This window comes from Poecile atricapillus, chromosome 2 (genome assembly GCF_030490865.1).
Source record: "Poecile atricapillus isolate bPoeAtr1 chromosome 2, bPoeAtr1.hap1, whole genome shotgun sequence".
NCBI lineage: Eukaryota > Metazoa > Chordata > Aves > Passeriformes > Paridae > Poecile > Poecile atricapillus.
In genome coordinates this window covers 40550108-40564535 of record NC_081250.1, presented here as the reverse complement: position 1 = coordinate 40564535, position 14428 = coordinate 40550108, and the positions used below count along the sequence as shown (strand labels likewise).

General features: G+C 38.7%; 1 protein-coding gene across 4 annotated transcripts in view; it reads right to left on the bottom strand.

Moving 5' to 3' along the window:
• Positions 1–14428, bottom strand: part of RBMS3 (RNA binding motif single stranded interacting protein 3) — a 709899-nt gene that overhangs the window by 489948 nt on the left and 205523 nt on the right. For 3 of the 4 annotated variants that reach the window (XM_058830558.1, XM_058830560.1, XM_058830562.1), the window contains one exon: positions 4080–4253. The exons of the other annotated variant lie outside the window; for it this stretch is intronic. In XM_058830558.1, coding sequence (XP_058686541.1) covers positions 4080–4253 — 174 coding nt within the window. The remainder of the gene's footprint in view (positions 1–4079; positions 4254–14428) is intronic. 4 annotated transcript variants of the gene reach the window in all.

The following is a 14428-nucleotide window of genomic DNA, read 5'->3' as shown; positions in this document are numbered from 1 at the left end:
CACATTCCAACTAACAGCATAATTTCAGAAGCAATCACGCATTCAAAGAAGCCATAGAAAGAAGTCTGGGGACAGACTGTTGGAATGGGGACTGCTAAGCAAACTGATTGTCTGATCTATATATGACATCTCAGCTGTAACAGCTTGTAAACATTATGTGTAGAGCGCCAAATAATAACTCTACAGATTTAACCAATCATGCTTTGAAGGCTGTCACTGATCCACTGGAGCATGACCAAATCCTGTTAGAGTGCAGAATAGATTCTAGCTGAAAGTCTTACATACGCTGGGTTGGGTATCTAGATAAGGAATTCAAAGACATTGTGCGTGCTACAGAGATGCATGCACATGGAGAAATTAATACATGTAGCTAAATTCATCATCCCATGGGCATACAACAAAGGTTTCAAACTTTGCAGGGTGAAACACTCTGTAACAGTTCTGCTTCATCAGAGAGTATCACATGGCCAAGTTCCTTCATAAGTAAGGACTGACTTTTGCAAAGGTGAGCATGGCAGGTATCTGAGACTGCTACATGAATATCCAAAGAAAGGCATAAAAGACTCCTTCAGCTGAAATACTCCAAAATTTATGAGATCTATCTCTGTTTCCTCACTTTACAGATGTATTTCTTTAAAACAACAGTACAATCTAAGTAGTTCATTTGTCAGAATTAATTCAGTGGAGAAGATTTCCAAAGATCTGTGAAATTCTACCAACCTTCCAGCAAAAAGTGAAGAAAGGGAAATGAAGAGAGTCTGAGACTTTTGAAAAAGCATGGGTAGGAAGCCTGTGTAGATGTGAAAGTGCTCAAAGAACACTATCACTCAAAGGTTCCGGTCTTGCCCAGAGGGGATAATCAGAATTATTTTGTCTATTTTTTATCTTCCTGTGTGAAGAAAGTTCAAACTTTGAACCTTAGAACCTTAGATGACTAGGTGTCTTCTCCTATTCTGAGCACTACATAATGTATTTTTCTGGCTGCAAGCCTCTGAATGTGAATGCCAAGAGAATTTCAAGCCCCTAATATCAAAAATCATTTACTACGTAAGGACCATCTACCACATTATCATTTATATTAGTATACACAGATCCTGCAGGGTATCCTGCTTCCCAGTATAGCTAGAAATTAGCACCTTCTTGTTTGTTCAGAAACTGCATTGCACTGTTGACTGGGATGGTATGCAGTCTATTTTTCCCTTAGATAACTCAAGAGCTGAAAAATTATCCTGTTTAAACAAAATTCCTTTTCTTTTCTTTCCTAGGGTGGAAAGACTGCTTTTAATGAATGACTGCAGCACTATAGAAAAGAGATGCCAAGGGTGCTCTCTGATAAAACAAAATAAAAACCCCACCTTTGGCTCTGACATACTCGGGACCAGCCAGAGTCATAAGGGTCTCTTAACATTGCACTTTGTAAGATATTTATTCTTTCATTTAGATTTAAAAAAAAAAAATAAAATTAGAGAATTGATTTTTTTTTTTAAGTTATATTTGGCCCAATTAAAATGAATCTTTTTTTGTCTCCTTCAGCTTTTCACCAAACAGTAGAGAAATCCAAAGCTTTTCTCTTGGCGCTGTCTTCAGGGACTAATATCTTTAAGTACTTCAAGGGCAGATCCAACTCCCTGACATTTGTCTGCCTTGAACTTGCAAAGCACTTACAAGTTTGTTAGCCCCCAAAGTGTCAAGGAACTGCAATGATCTTTAGACATATTCCATGTGGGAGGTTTTGCAGAAACAGCTTCATACAGCTCTACAACCTACAACTTGTTCTGCTGAACCTGTGTCAGATGAGGGCAAATAAAATCCTCTGAAGTAAAGCAGATATCCAGTTGAGCACATAACACTGGGAAGATTCACGAATAAAGGAGCTGCCCCATATCCAGCTTTTATTGTTGCCACTTACCATAAAAAGATTGGTTTGAGCCCAGATTAAACAAATTCAAATTAAAAACAGGAACCAGACTAATTCTAACTTTATCATATACAATGAAACAGATATCAAATCAAATATTAAAGCTTTTTTTTTTTTTTTTTTTTTTTTCTTGGCAACTTGAACTTCGTTTGATGCTGCAGAAGGGAGGAGCTGAATTTCCTGGAGTGCCTTGCCCTGGCTCTGCTTATGGACTCACCCTCAGAGAATACAGAAGTAGGGAAGGTATGGAAAAAACGTGTGATCACAGTGGTAGGCACTGCAATGGTAGCTAGCTGTTAGAGCTTCTTATCACCAGCCTAAGAAATCTGTCCGATCTCTGTGGAGTAGCACTGCAACAGAGCTCCTCAGATGAGCTGGTACCAAGAAATGTGCTAAGTTTTGTAAATGTTTGAACCCAGGGACACTGAGGGCAGGACTTAATTGATCAATCTACACAAAGGATTTATGCAATTCTGCATTCTAAAATCTCTGCTTTCTAGCAATCAGATAAATCAGCTTCCAGACTGATGTATCATTTCCAGTGACTACATATTAGGATGCTCAAGGAAAACAAATATTGCACAGCTTGTATGTGTACAACATACAGATATTGTACTACAATTCTAGTGAAGCTACCCTCAGCTTTAGTCTAAACAAAGGAAAGAGGAACTGTGGAAGTAGCTTTAAAAGACTGAAATTTTAATTCAAATTTTAAGCTCTCTTCCAGGAAGTACAGCACTCTTCTTATATGCTTTTTTGAAAAGCAGAGTTAAAGCTTGAGTCACAGAGGGGATAGTGTTTATTCTAAATGATCAAAGTTAAGGAGCAGTTAATGATTTGAATATCCACAGTTTAAGATAAATTAAGCTGTCATGGGACTCTTTTTGAGCCATCATTCTAAACAAGAAAAATATCTGTGCCCTTCTGATGTCAAATACTTTTTATTTCTTCACAACAGTTTTTATCATTTTCAATGACACCACAATGGAAGTGAGCAAACAGAAGAATCCATAGATATGTTTAATTTATTCTGAGAACTCATCATCTCAGGAAAAAAAAGGTAAGGTTTTACAAATTTATTCCTCTCCTTTATTTCAATTACCATGTTAATGTTTGAGACAATTCCTAACCCAAACTTCCAGACAGGAGTCTGTTGGCAGGTAAGATAGAAAAACTAAATCAAATCACAAGGATCTTGCAATAAGACTGCATGGCACAATTTCCATTCAGTACCAAAAGCTGCACTTTCCCATTTCCCTACTGGAATTCACTGTAGGATAGCAAAACTTCACCATGTACACACGGCAGGAGGTTAAGATGCTCTGTCCTTTAAGAAGTTCTATAACCAAATGTCCAAAGCTAAGTTCAAATCCAAACATTAAAACAACAAAGTGTGGAGTGAGGAAGAAAGGAAGATTGCTTACACTAATGAGATTTTCTCCCATTAACACTCTTGGGGGTCTTTCAAAACTAGAAACTACATGAATGAAAGGGCTCTGCTATAAGCAGTCAACAATATCAATATGACAAAACTCACCATCCGCCTATAGTTGTGACCCTTTCATGACTGTCAAATTAAAGCACACAGCAACACTGAGCCACCCTTCCCCATTCATTTTGGCCACCAGCTCATGTAATTACAGAAGACCAGTAGTCTTTGCTTAGCAACAAGATTGCATGTTCACTACTGATCACATTAATGATAAAGTAGTGAGTCTAAATAAATCTAATGATGAGAAGAGATGCTCTCCTTCTCTGACTAATCCACACAATTTAAAACGTCTGAAATAGAAAGAATAATTCATTCATCTTACAGGCTCACCAGAAACAGAAATGAGGCCATCTGTAATACTGCTTTTCAGACTATGTTTCTGACACCAAAACCCAGGCACACAACAATAATTTCAGGCAAAAGAAATGCTAAATGTATAAAAATATATGTATTTGTACTGAGGCATAAAACTTTCACATTTGCTTATGTCTAAGACTCATTCTAATATTTTTTTTGAGTTAGGGTTAGTACATGTGAGCTGTTCTGACTGGCATGGGACTTAAAGACTGCTGGAGAAGGGTGCTGAACCATCAGCCCCTGAGTATCTCCACCTCCCAGGGAATCACAGAGCTCATTCAGGTAACTGCAGAAAAGGTTTTCATTACTTACAGCAGGATGTCCAGCACAGTAGGTGTAGCTAGCATGAGACTGGTAGTGCAAGCTTGCTCTTGGAAAGGTGTATGTATTCCAAGCAGGTTGGCTGCTATTCCACTGGGAGCTAAAGCCAGGGCTCATGGTCACTCTCGATTTACTGTTTTGGTACGTTCTCACTGTGGAGCTGGACTATCAAAAAAGAAAGAAATGCAACGTAAAAATAGCTTTTAGGGTATAGTACAAATAATGCAGCTATAAATCATCATTGTGCATACATATAAGGCCACATGGTCTGGAACTAACTTGAATGTTTCCTGTAAGGAGCTGGGAAAAGCAAAAAATGGATTCCATCAAAGATATCAGTGAAAGAGCTATGTCACTGTAATGCCCAAAAGGAAGACTGATGACTGTTAGACTTCAGGCTGTGATATAAATCAAATGGACAATCAATAAGTGATAGAAGGGGATGTTCTGAAAATCTGCAGAAGGCCCAATCCAAGATTAATTGTAAAACTTCTGTATCTTTTTATTATAATATTGACATTTATTGAAAAACTGATCATCTATGGCCATTTTACAGTAAATGACAGTTAGGGGCCAATATTTAGATCTATTTCTTGAAGACTTGAAAAAAAATCCAAAGTCTGGAATTGTTTTTTTTAAAAGCTCAATCATTTCATCTGAAAGTAACACAGACTACAGATATGTAAGTCACATGCATTCTTCCTGTCCTTCTCTAATTGTACTTTAACTGCAGTTTTCTGCTTCTAGTACTTGTTTTACAAAAAATATTCCTAATAAACATCTGCTCTGATAAAGATGGTTTATTAGGGCAGCAAAAAAGAATCTATTTTCAAAAGAGTAGAAGATGCATAAGAGTAGATGCATTTTTAACAGGTATTTAGGTTGGTCTTCAAAGATATGCAAATGTACTTTTTATTCCATATTCTGCTCTTCATTTGGGTTTTGCTTGCTTTCTTTTTATTGGCAAAGGTGTTCCAAATTTCCCATGTAAATTTACCCCAACTAATTGCAGTTATTATAAAACTAAACCTATTCTTTTTAGAGCATTAAATTTACAGGGACCTTGTTTATACAGTGAAAGCTCGAGAAATATGAACACAAATAATATTTCTTAGAAATGCTTATAAATGTCCCTGTTAGCAAATTGATGCTATCAATTTCAAAAGCTATACTCAAGAATGACACTTCATTTATTTTTACTCTCCTTTCAAAGACAACTTTTATACATCATACATGTAGCATTAACCAAATATCAATATGGGCCACCATCAAACAAGGTGTTTCACACGATCCAAGACCATCCTTGCCCTGAAGTGCTTACAAGATAAATGAGAAGGTCAGGGAAATGATGAAAGAGCAGAGTCTGGCGCAGAAGCATGGAAAACAGCTTCATAAACATGACTTTCAGTTTAATTTCAGTGCTTCAGCTCAGTTTCATTGGGAGAGAATTAGAGAAATGGAAGGAAAGGAGGACAGAGAGAAGACATACAAAAAGGTTTCAAGGACACATTCTAGCTGTAAAAATATATACACTGAAGTCTTTCCAAATTTTAATACTGTATATAGACGAGCTGGTTGCAGAAACTACAGGCCATACTGGCACAGGCTAAACACGCCCTCTTAATTTAATTTAATTTTCAAAAGTTTAAGTACACAAAGTTTGCCTCAGTTATCAATTGCTGTATAAACTTTAAGTTCAAGAAGAGGCCAAACGACTTCCTGCATGTGTTTATTTCCTGTACCGCCGATTAGGAAGCCTGAAAAGAGCAGTTTCCGCTCACCAGCTCTCAATATCTCGACAGATTCGCCTCCCGCCCCCACCCCTAAGAGAAGGATTCCTGCGGTGTGATTTCTAAAGATTTAACTTACGACTAGCTGAACACAAAGCATATGAATGAACACTAAAACCCACACTAAACTCTCATTAGTCACTGTGTGTGACAAGTGGTTACTTTGTTCTTACAAAAGGCTTTAGGAAAAAAAAATATCTGCCCCTACAGTTAAAGGGGCTTATTTGAAATAAATCTTTTTGTATGAATTTAAATCATGACAAATCAAAGGAAAGAGGCTATAGCTACAGCTAGCAAAAAAAAAAAAAAAAAAGAAAAAAAAAGAAAAAAAAAGAAAAAAAAAGAAAAAAAAAACAAAATGGAGGAGTTTTAATGTGGGGTTTTTCTTTTTTTTTTTTCCTTTCCCCTTTTACCCTCTTTCCCCAAGGAGCAGAATCTGCATTTTCTTTCCTTTGACGTATTACTTATCTTTCAGATCACTCCTCAAAGACAAATCTTTCTTTCTGGGCCCTGGTAGACTTGCTTCTACATAAGAGATGAAGGCTAGGTTTTGTTTCGGCCAGAGCAAGTAGGTTTTTAGCCCTAATACACTTTTCTGAGTACATTTCTCCCCTTTATAAGCATCAGATATTCAAGTGTGGCTGCTTATTAACTCTTCTTGAGAAGGTGATCCCCCCTCGAATATTCTGTGAACATTGAGCTATTCTATCCTAATAATAACTTTGCTTCTTCCTATTATTTCCGATGGGTTTTCATTGTATGGATCAGTGGAAGGTATCTGTGGCTGATGGGATGTAAAGGTGCATTGTCAGCTGTGATAATTGTTAACTGATTATTTTCACAATGGCAGTGAAGTCCACTACAGTAAAGAGAGATGTGCTACTGGCACTACACAGACATGTACAATACCTGTTCTCTTATAAGAGAACAGGAGCAAAAATGAGCCTGTTTTTCACACGGTCTGCCTGAGCTGTTGGACAGCCTCCTGCCTGCTGCCTGGTTTTGGTTTGTGTGTCACACAAAATGCCCTCCCAGATCTGTCCCCATGCACAGTTCAGCCCCAGTGCTAAATCCAGGCACAGAGATGAGCCCCTCAGCCCTGTTTCTAGTCCTCCATCCAGCTCCTACCCCATGTGGGGTGAATTAGGAACAGGGAGGCATTCAGAGCACCAAGGATGCACAGGGTGTCCTACCCATGCAGATCTCTCAGGACACAGAGGCACCAAGTGAGACCCCACAGACCCCACTCCCCCTCAGGGTGGCCGGGAGCCATAGGAGAAAGGTCCTCGAGAGGAGACCCCTCTGCTCTGAATGGCTTTGTTTGGGGACCACCATGTAACCCTTAAAAGCTGCTCTCTTGCTTCTGGATGACCTCTAGAAAAAACCCAAAACACATAGCAAAACAAAACAATAGTCAGTGGAGACACTCATGGGATAATTGGCTTTGAAATCTTGAAGAAATACAGGTTGTCTGCCAGAAAATAGAGATCTCTGCACCTCCAGTCACAAAATCCCAGGACAGCCTGATCCCCTCGGGTGGTGGGGGAGAAAGGATGCGAGACCAGGGACTCCAAAAGTTGATGGCTTGATTTCAAGGTGTCCCCTGCTCAACTAAACTCTGCAGCATGGTGAGGAAGCAGCCGTGAGAAAGACCCTGGACCAACTGGGAGAGCTGGGAGGGGACAGTGGTGCCCTGGGGGCAGGTGCCCGGGTGCTGGCAGAGCAGGGCAGCCCCTGCCAGGTGAGGCTGGGGCCGTACCCTGCCAGACACGGCCACTCCCGGCCGGCTCCCAGCCTCCCACACACCTCAGGGCCCTGCTGAGCTCTGCAGCCAAGGCAGTGCTGCCTCTGGGAAAGTGGATTTTGGAAGGAGCACAGCGCTGCCTGGGAGTGAGGGGGAAAGTAAGAAACACGCCTGTGAGCACCCAGGGGAGAGAAGGGTAAGAAGGCTCCCCTTAGCCCCTGGAGAGCCCACCTGGAGCAAGCTGGGACAGGATCTATTAAGAAACACACGCTGGAGGCAGTGGAGATGTCCTGAAGGAACTGTGGCCTACACTACAGCAGAGGATGAGCATGAGGAGCCAGAGAGGGAGAACATCCAAGCCCCCTGTGCCAGCAGGGACAGGAAGCAGGCTCAGGAACAGAAGAGTGAAACACCCTGGGAAAAAGGCAGGGGGAAGAAGGGGTTGGTGTTGTCATAATTTCCTATTCCTTCTCACTATGCCAACTTATTTTAGCTGGTAATAAGTTATATTTCCCACGTGGAGTCTGGTTTTTCCTGTGAAGGTAATTGCTAAATGATCACCCTGTCTTTATACTGACCACAAGCTTTTCCACCTTATTTTCCACCCTTGTTTTGTTGCGGAGGGGGAGTAAAAGAGCCTCTGGATATGTGTCTGGTGGCCAGCAAAGGTAAACTCACCACAAACTGGTGAGTGGTCTTGTGGCATGTGAGCTTTTACTCAGGATTTAGAAGCATGTCTCTTTCCCCTTAACTACTGATTCCATCAAAAAAGGAACCACCTCTCTCCATAATCCTAATGTCTTATTTATAACTCTTAGGTTGTCACTGCCACTTCTGGGACAACTCAGTCACCTTTTCTCAGAAAACTTCTGCAGAAAATTATCAGATTAAAACAAACAAAACCCATCACCAAACCCAAAACCAGACCAAAAAATCCCACAAAAACTTTTGCCCTCCTTGCTGTCTTGCCAGAAACAAGCAATATTGTAAAGCAAGGGGAGAATTTTCTTTTCCTTGAGTAAGTCAGTCCAGTACCTTTATACCCCAAAGGCCTAATGTGATATAAAATTGAGATCAGTAACATTTAAATGTCTAAGCATATTTTAAAGTGTAACTTTTTTTTTTTTCCTGTGCCTTAGTTTCTCTAGTTTATAAGTATGGATAGTCTTATTTTAATACTTTTAGAGTAACCTTTTCCTTGTGTTTGTAAAAGACTTGAATATTTTTGGACATCAGCATGAGTGAAGTGGAAAGTGTTATTAGTATTATTAGTATTTCTTGAGCTTAACTGCTTTTCGTTCTTAGTTCTTCTAATAGCTGATGTGTGAAGTCTAACAGTGGAAAAAATAGAACATAGTATTTATGGAACACTTTTTATCATCAAAGCACTTTGCACATTTTAAATGGTGGCAATATTTTTGACCGGTGCAATATTTCCAACTTTTAAATAAGTTTATAGTGGATGTAAGAACTAGCAGCCACCCCTTTCTATTCATATATGACTAAAGCACATGCTTTGACTAGGACATTAAGCAAAATTGATAGTTCTGACGCAGCCTTAGTCCTCATGTCATCACACCCATGCCCTCCACTCCTTTTCATTACAGTGTCACCATGCAGTGAACTAACAGGAAAACTACGTGCTAACTTCTGAATTTCTACATCATGTCAAATGCAAGATTTACTACATCTATGAGACACCTTTCTGCCAAACATTCCAAGATGCTATGATTATTATTAGCTTTGGCACTCCAAAAGAAGGGAGAGGCTCAAATGTTCTCCTCCACTCTACCATTTGGCTAACATTGACTTTAAAAAAAACAAAACCAAAACCAACAAACAAGTGGGATTAAAGAGGTGTAAACATCTGAATTCAGCCTCCCACTTCCTCATCTTTTAAAAGCAACTTTACAGAGCTATGACATCATTTTCTTAGCCCACACAATTTGAGCTGTTTTCAGTCCCCTGGACTTTGATTATAAAATGGTACTGCCTTCAGCTGCATCTTCTGGGGGTATTTTTCTGAAAGGAATCATTACTGAAAGGGTATCCACCCTCTTGCCGTCTCCCTTCAAGGGATTTGACATCCCTTATTTTGGATGCTAAAATGATTATAGAAGATGAGAAAAGCCAAGGAGAGAAGTATCTTCCATTCTGGAGATACTGCTTCCAGGAACTCTATATGCCTATATTTGGATTAGGCCATGATGCAAAGCGCAGACCTATGCTCTTAAAAGTTTGGAAGCTTTACAAAATACTACTGTTCCCATAGAAATCAAAGGTTTCCTATAACCTGTAAAAGTAAGAAATGAAAATAGCTTCCTTGGAACATTATTGCATGAGCTAAAATGTTGTGGGTTTTTTTATGCTCAGAGAAAATATGAAACTGGCACACCAAATCTGAAGTTAGTTCATCACAAAATCCACCTGAGAGACCTTAAAGACCTGGGAAATTGAAGAGCAAAGTTTTTTTGTTGTTTTTTTTTTGGGCTTGTTACAAAAACTAAACATGGAAGAGATTGCAGATTGGTTTTGGGGTTTTTAATGGCAGAAAAGAGGAATTCTGTGCTGCTACTTTTCCCAACAATCATTCACTATAGCTTGCAAATCTTTTACAGTCTAGGACCAGATTCCATCTGTTTCAGTAAGAAATGAGTTTTTAATATTAGGCCATTGCATATTTCAAGTTTATCAAGTTTGTCTCATAAGCTTTAAAAAAAAAAACTTCAGAGACATGACCAAATTTGAGAGAAACATTGTTTTTCCAGACATGGGATTGAAACTCAATATGCTCTACCTGGAAAAACAGGATCAACTGAGAGAAATAGCATTCCACTGAAACCACAGAGAAATGATGAGGCTGTATTTCATACCTCAGCATAGATGTAAGGTTACAGCCCATCCACCAGATCCAAGAGCACTGAGCGCTTGCCCACATCACGCCAAAAGTCAGGATGTGCAGCCCTTCTGACCCCTCCCAGTAAGTGAGAGAGGAATGCTCTCCATGGGATAGCCTTGCTTGGCAGGCAGGCTCCTTGCCAGCCAGGTGAAGGGGACCCAGGTCTGCACAGCTGGAATACTTTCAGCTGGGGCCCTGTACAAATGCTAAGCTGAGAGACTTTTTAGGATAAGTCTCAAATAACTCAAGGAATGTATTCCAGAAAAAGAGCTTGCCATTCATTATTTTCCCCCAGAGTGATTATGCCTAGAAAACAAAATATATATGGCTTTCACACTTTCTGGTTAGAATTGCTGTCATTTCCAGTGACAACACTGTAATTCATGTTGTACTTTTAACTGTTACTTGAATCCCAAAAGCATTTTTTTTCCCTGGGCAAAATATGAAACATTGCTCTTGTAGTTACAAGAGAGCGAGCAGAGGAGATGAAAAAATGAAGGCCTTCACAGTTTGAGGAAGAGCCCATGAAGAAGCTGGTTTTCTGCCATCTTAACATCCATACCAGGGGAAAAAAAAATAGTAATAGGAGACAGGCCAGTGGTAATCCAGATTAAAGCCTTAAAACCTCTTGGCAACCTGTGTGGGACACACAAAAAAAAGTTGCTGTTACCTGGTCGTTTTCTAAGCAACACCAGCACTTTTTAGCAGGCAGTCAGTGCAAAGGCCAAGAGTCTCAAGAAATGCTCCTGCACTTCAAACTAATTTCTTCACAATAAGAAAGGGAGTTTTGCATGTATAAGAGATGCCTCTAAAGGGTTTGTTACCCGTGTAGTACCAAGCCATAGGGAATGGGGACATTCATGCTTCTGGACCTCTAATTTGTATGTCTTCCTTCCACAGAAAGGAAAATGAAAGGTGACTTTCCAAAACGTATGCTTTTCATTTGTTTATCTTTGTTACCTTCTTTGTAAAAAATAAACTGGGATTAAAGTGTATTTCTGCTAGATAGGATTCTTTTTGGTCTAGTTTAAACTATGATTTACTTTTAAACACAGTGAATATCTTGACTCCAAGTAAGGCCATGTCAAAGTTTCTTCTATTCAGAATATTATTTAGTCAATATATTGTGATAAATTTAAATCATAACATCCTCAGAAGGACATTGAATATAACCTTCTAATGGTAGCTTGTTAAGTAATTATTTTCTGAATATAAATCACAGTGGTATTTGTTAAACTTACTCCAGCCTTTTTTAAAACATCATGGTTACAATTTACAGCAGTGAAGCATTGTGTTCACCCAAGATAAGCAGGAACTGAGTGTTTCTAGTAAACTCTGGTAAGATAGCACTGGCTAAGACCATTTCACAGATGATCTGAATACTTCTGATTTCTAAAGAAGTCACCCACATAAAATAAACTACTCAATGCAATCTCCTATGAATGCATATACAGCCCATCTGTACAGAGAGACTGGAGAAAATTATGTTCTTCTACCAGCAGTTGTTAAGCACATAAGTCACAGAAGCAAAGAATTTGTTCTAGATCAGAAAGTCTGTTGGTGAACACTATTATTAAGGATACTTGTTGATTACATTCAAAACATATCACTGACAGATCTCCAGAGTAATATTTTTACAAGGTCTAAGAATCCCTATCTCATTTGTGCCTGTTGCCACTCTTAAAGGAATTTTCTGCAAAATACACAGCAGTATTTGGGACTTATAACATTCCCTTGGTAAACCAGAGAACAAAACAGGGTGCTGCAAAAATTGAAAAAAAAAAAAAATTATTGTTGTAAATGTATTTCCTTAGGATCACATTTCCAAGTACACAGGGCTCTTCTATCAGTTTTGCTGTAAATCAACAAACCACTTATACCTACATCTTATTTTTCTGTGTAACACTAACTGCAACACAAGTTCAGGAGCTTTACAGATTAATGGCTGATTTCAGCATTTACCTGTGTTCCAAGCTGGGACTTTTTACAGACAGCTATCCTTTGTGAATCTCAATATTTTTTGATAGTTTGGGGAGAAAAATAATTATTTCATTAACACTTGAATTCCTTCCCCTTTTACAGTACCCAAAGGTATTTTTCACTGTGTTCTGCAGGATCTTAACATTTTTTCTGATGTATCTGTTTACTTCATGTATATTGAATTACTCCATGAACAATAAATCAACCACTGTCTAGGATACAACATGCATTTTCCTCACACAATATCTGCAATACACAGCTTTTTTTAGACAATCCCAGGAGTAACAACTGGCTGACAATTTAAGCAAATCTGAAACATTAACCAGTGAATGCAATCTGGACTGAGATACCAGGGAAGAGGGATGCTTATGAACAACTGAAAAATGTCCGTGGCACAACATCACTTCTGATACAGATGATAAAAAGTCAAATTTCTTTCCTTGGCTGCAATAGGGCAAGTGTTGATTCCAGCATCACATGCCTATTACAAGCCTTCATGTACACAAATTTACTGAATGCAGTGCAGTTATGAAACACATTTGGCCACTGGGAAGATTTCTATAAATCCTACAAAACCAATGTACCACTCTCCCGCTAACTCCTGTGGATGGGCTTATATGCTTTTGTAAACCTCACCATGGGATTAGGACATTTATCAAAGCTATGATTTCCTTCCCATAATGTTATATCTATTGTATAGCAGGAGTTCTGCAGGTGCATGATTTATCCATCTTGTCATTAGCTACTATACCCTGCAAACAGTTTTTATTTTCTGCTGGAGAAACAAATACTCCTCCCATAAATTGTTTTACTGCTGATTGGAGAACAGGCTCCTGCTCCCTTGACAATAAAATAGCTTGCTTTCTCTGACCATGGAGTTCTAATTTCCAGCACAACAATCTGAAGCTCAGTGCCATTTCTTATGGAATTAAGTAACATAGGGAAAATTATAGCTCACTTTTCAATATCATGCCTGAACTCTCATTATCTGTTAAGCACCAACACATTTGATCACTTGAGGGACATTACAGACAACATAGCCCTTAAAGATCCAACCAAGGAAACAAAGGAGGATGAAGCAAAAGGCAGATAAATAGAACAGACAAAATCATCTTTTTAAATTAACGTGAAAACCCAATATGAATTTTGCTACTTGAATCAGGATTTGCCAAAGGTTTCCATTGGGCTGAAAATGCTCAATGAACATTTAAAAAAAAAAGGAGCAAACTGGATAGCCAGGAAATCCAGAAATGAAAAGCTATTTCTTACTCAGTGAAATCATACTCAGTCAGGCCTTTCACTCAAATTAATTATTCATAGAACCACATATATTGTATATGACACATCTGAATGTGAAAACGCTAATATCCTTGTCTTTTCCAGTACTCAACTGATCCATTAGAAATGTAATAGTCAGTCTAACAATTCCACGACTTCAGTGGGACAGACAAAAAATAAAAGAGACAGCAGAATGAACTATAAAGAGAGAAAGAAAATAAGAAGTTTTCAAGACCAGTTCTCAGGATATTCCAAATAAATTTCAACTGCCTCAGATATCTGTTAAGTATCAAATATGGAACAGAGGAATATGCACACAGGGCTACAGAGTTGTCTAGAAAAGCTTCTTTTTCTTCCATTAAGCTTTGGGCACTTATACTGGAGAAGAGAGAGAGAGATGATTAACTTATTAAAAGGGATGAGCAAATTATAAGCTGGAAGTTGATTATAAACTGTATGAACTCAGTGTAGCGAGGACTGGTTTTCAGGACACATCAATATACAGTTACAGATTTCATTAAAAAATAAGTAAATCTCAATTAAAATGACATTAAAATTCCCAAAATAAAAGACAATAGAAATACCTAAGAGATAGTGTGCTAAGGCACAAGAGCTTATAGTATTTGCTTAGCTTTGCTTTCATTCCCCT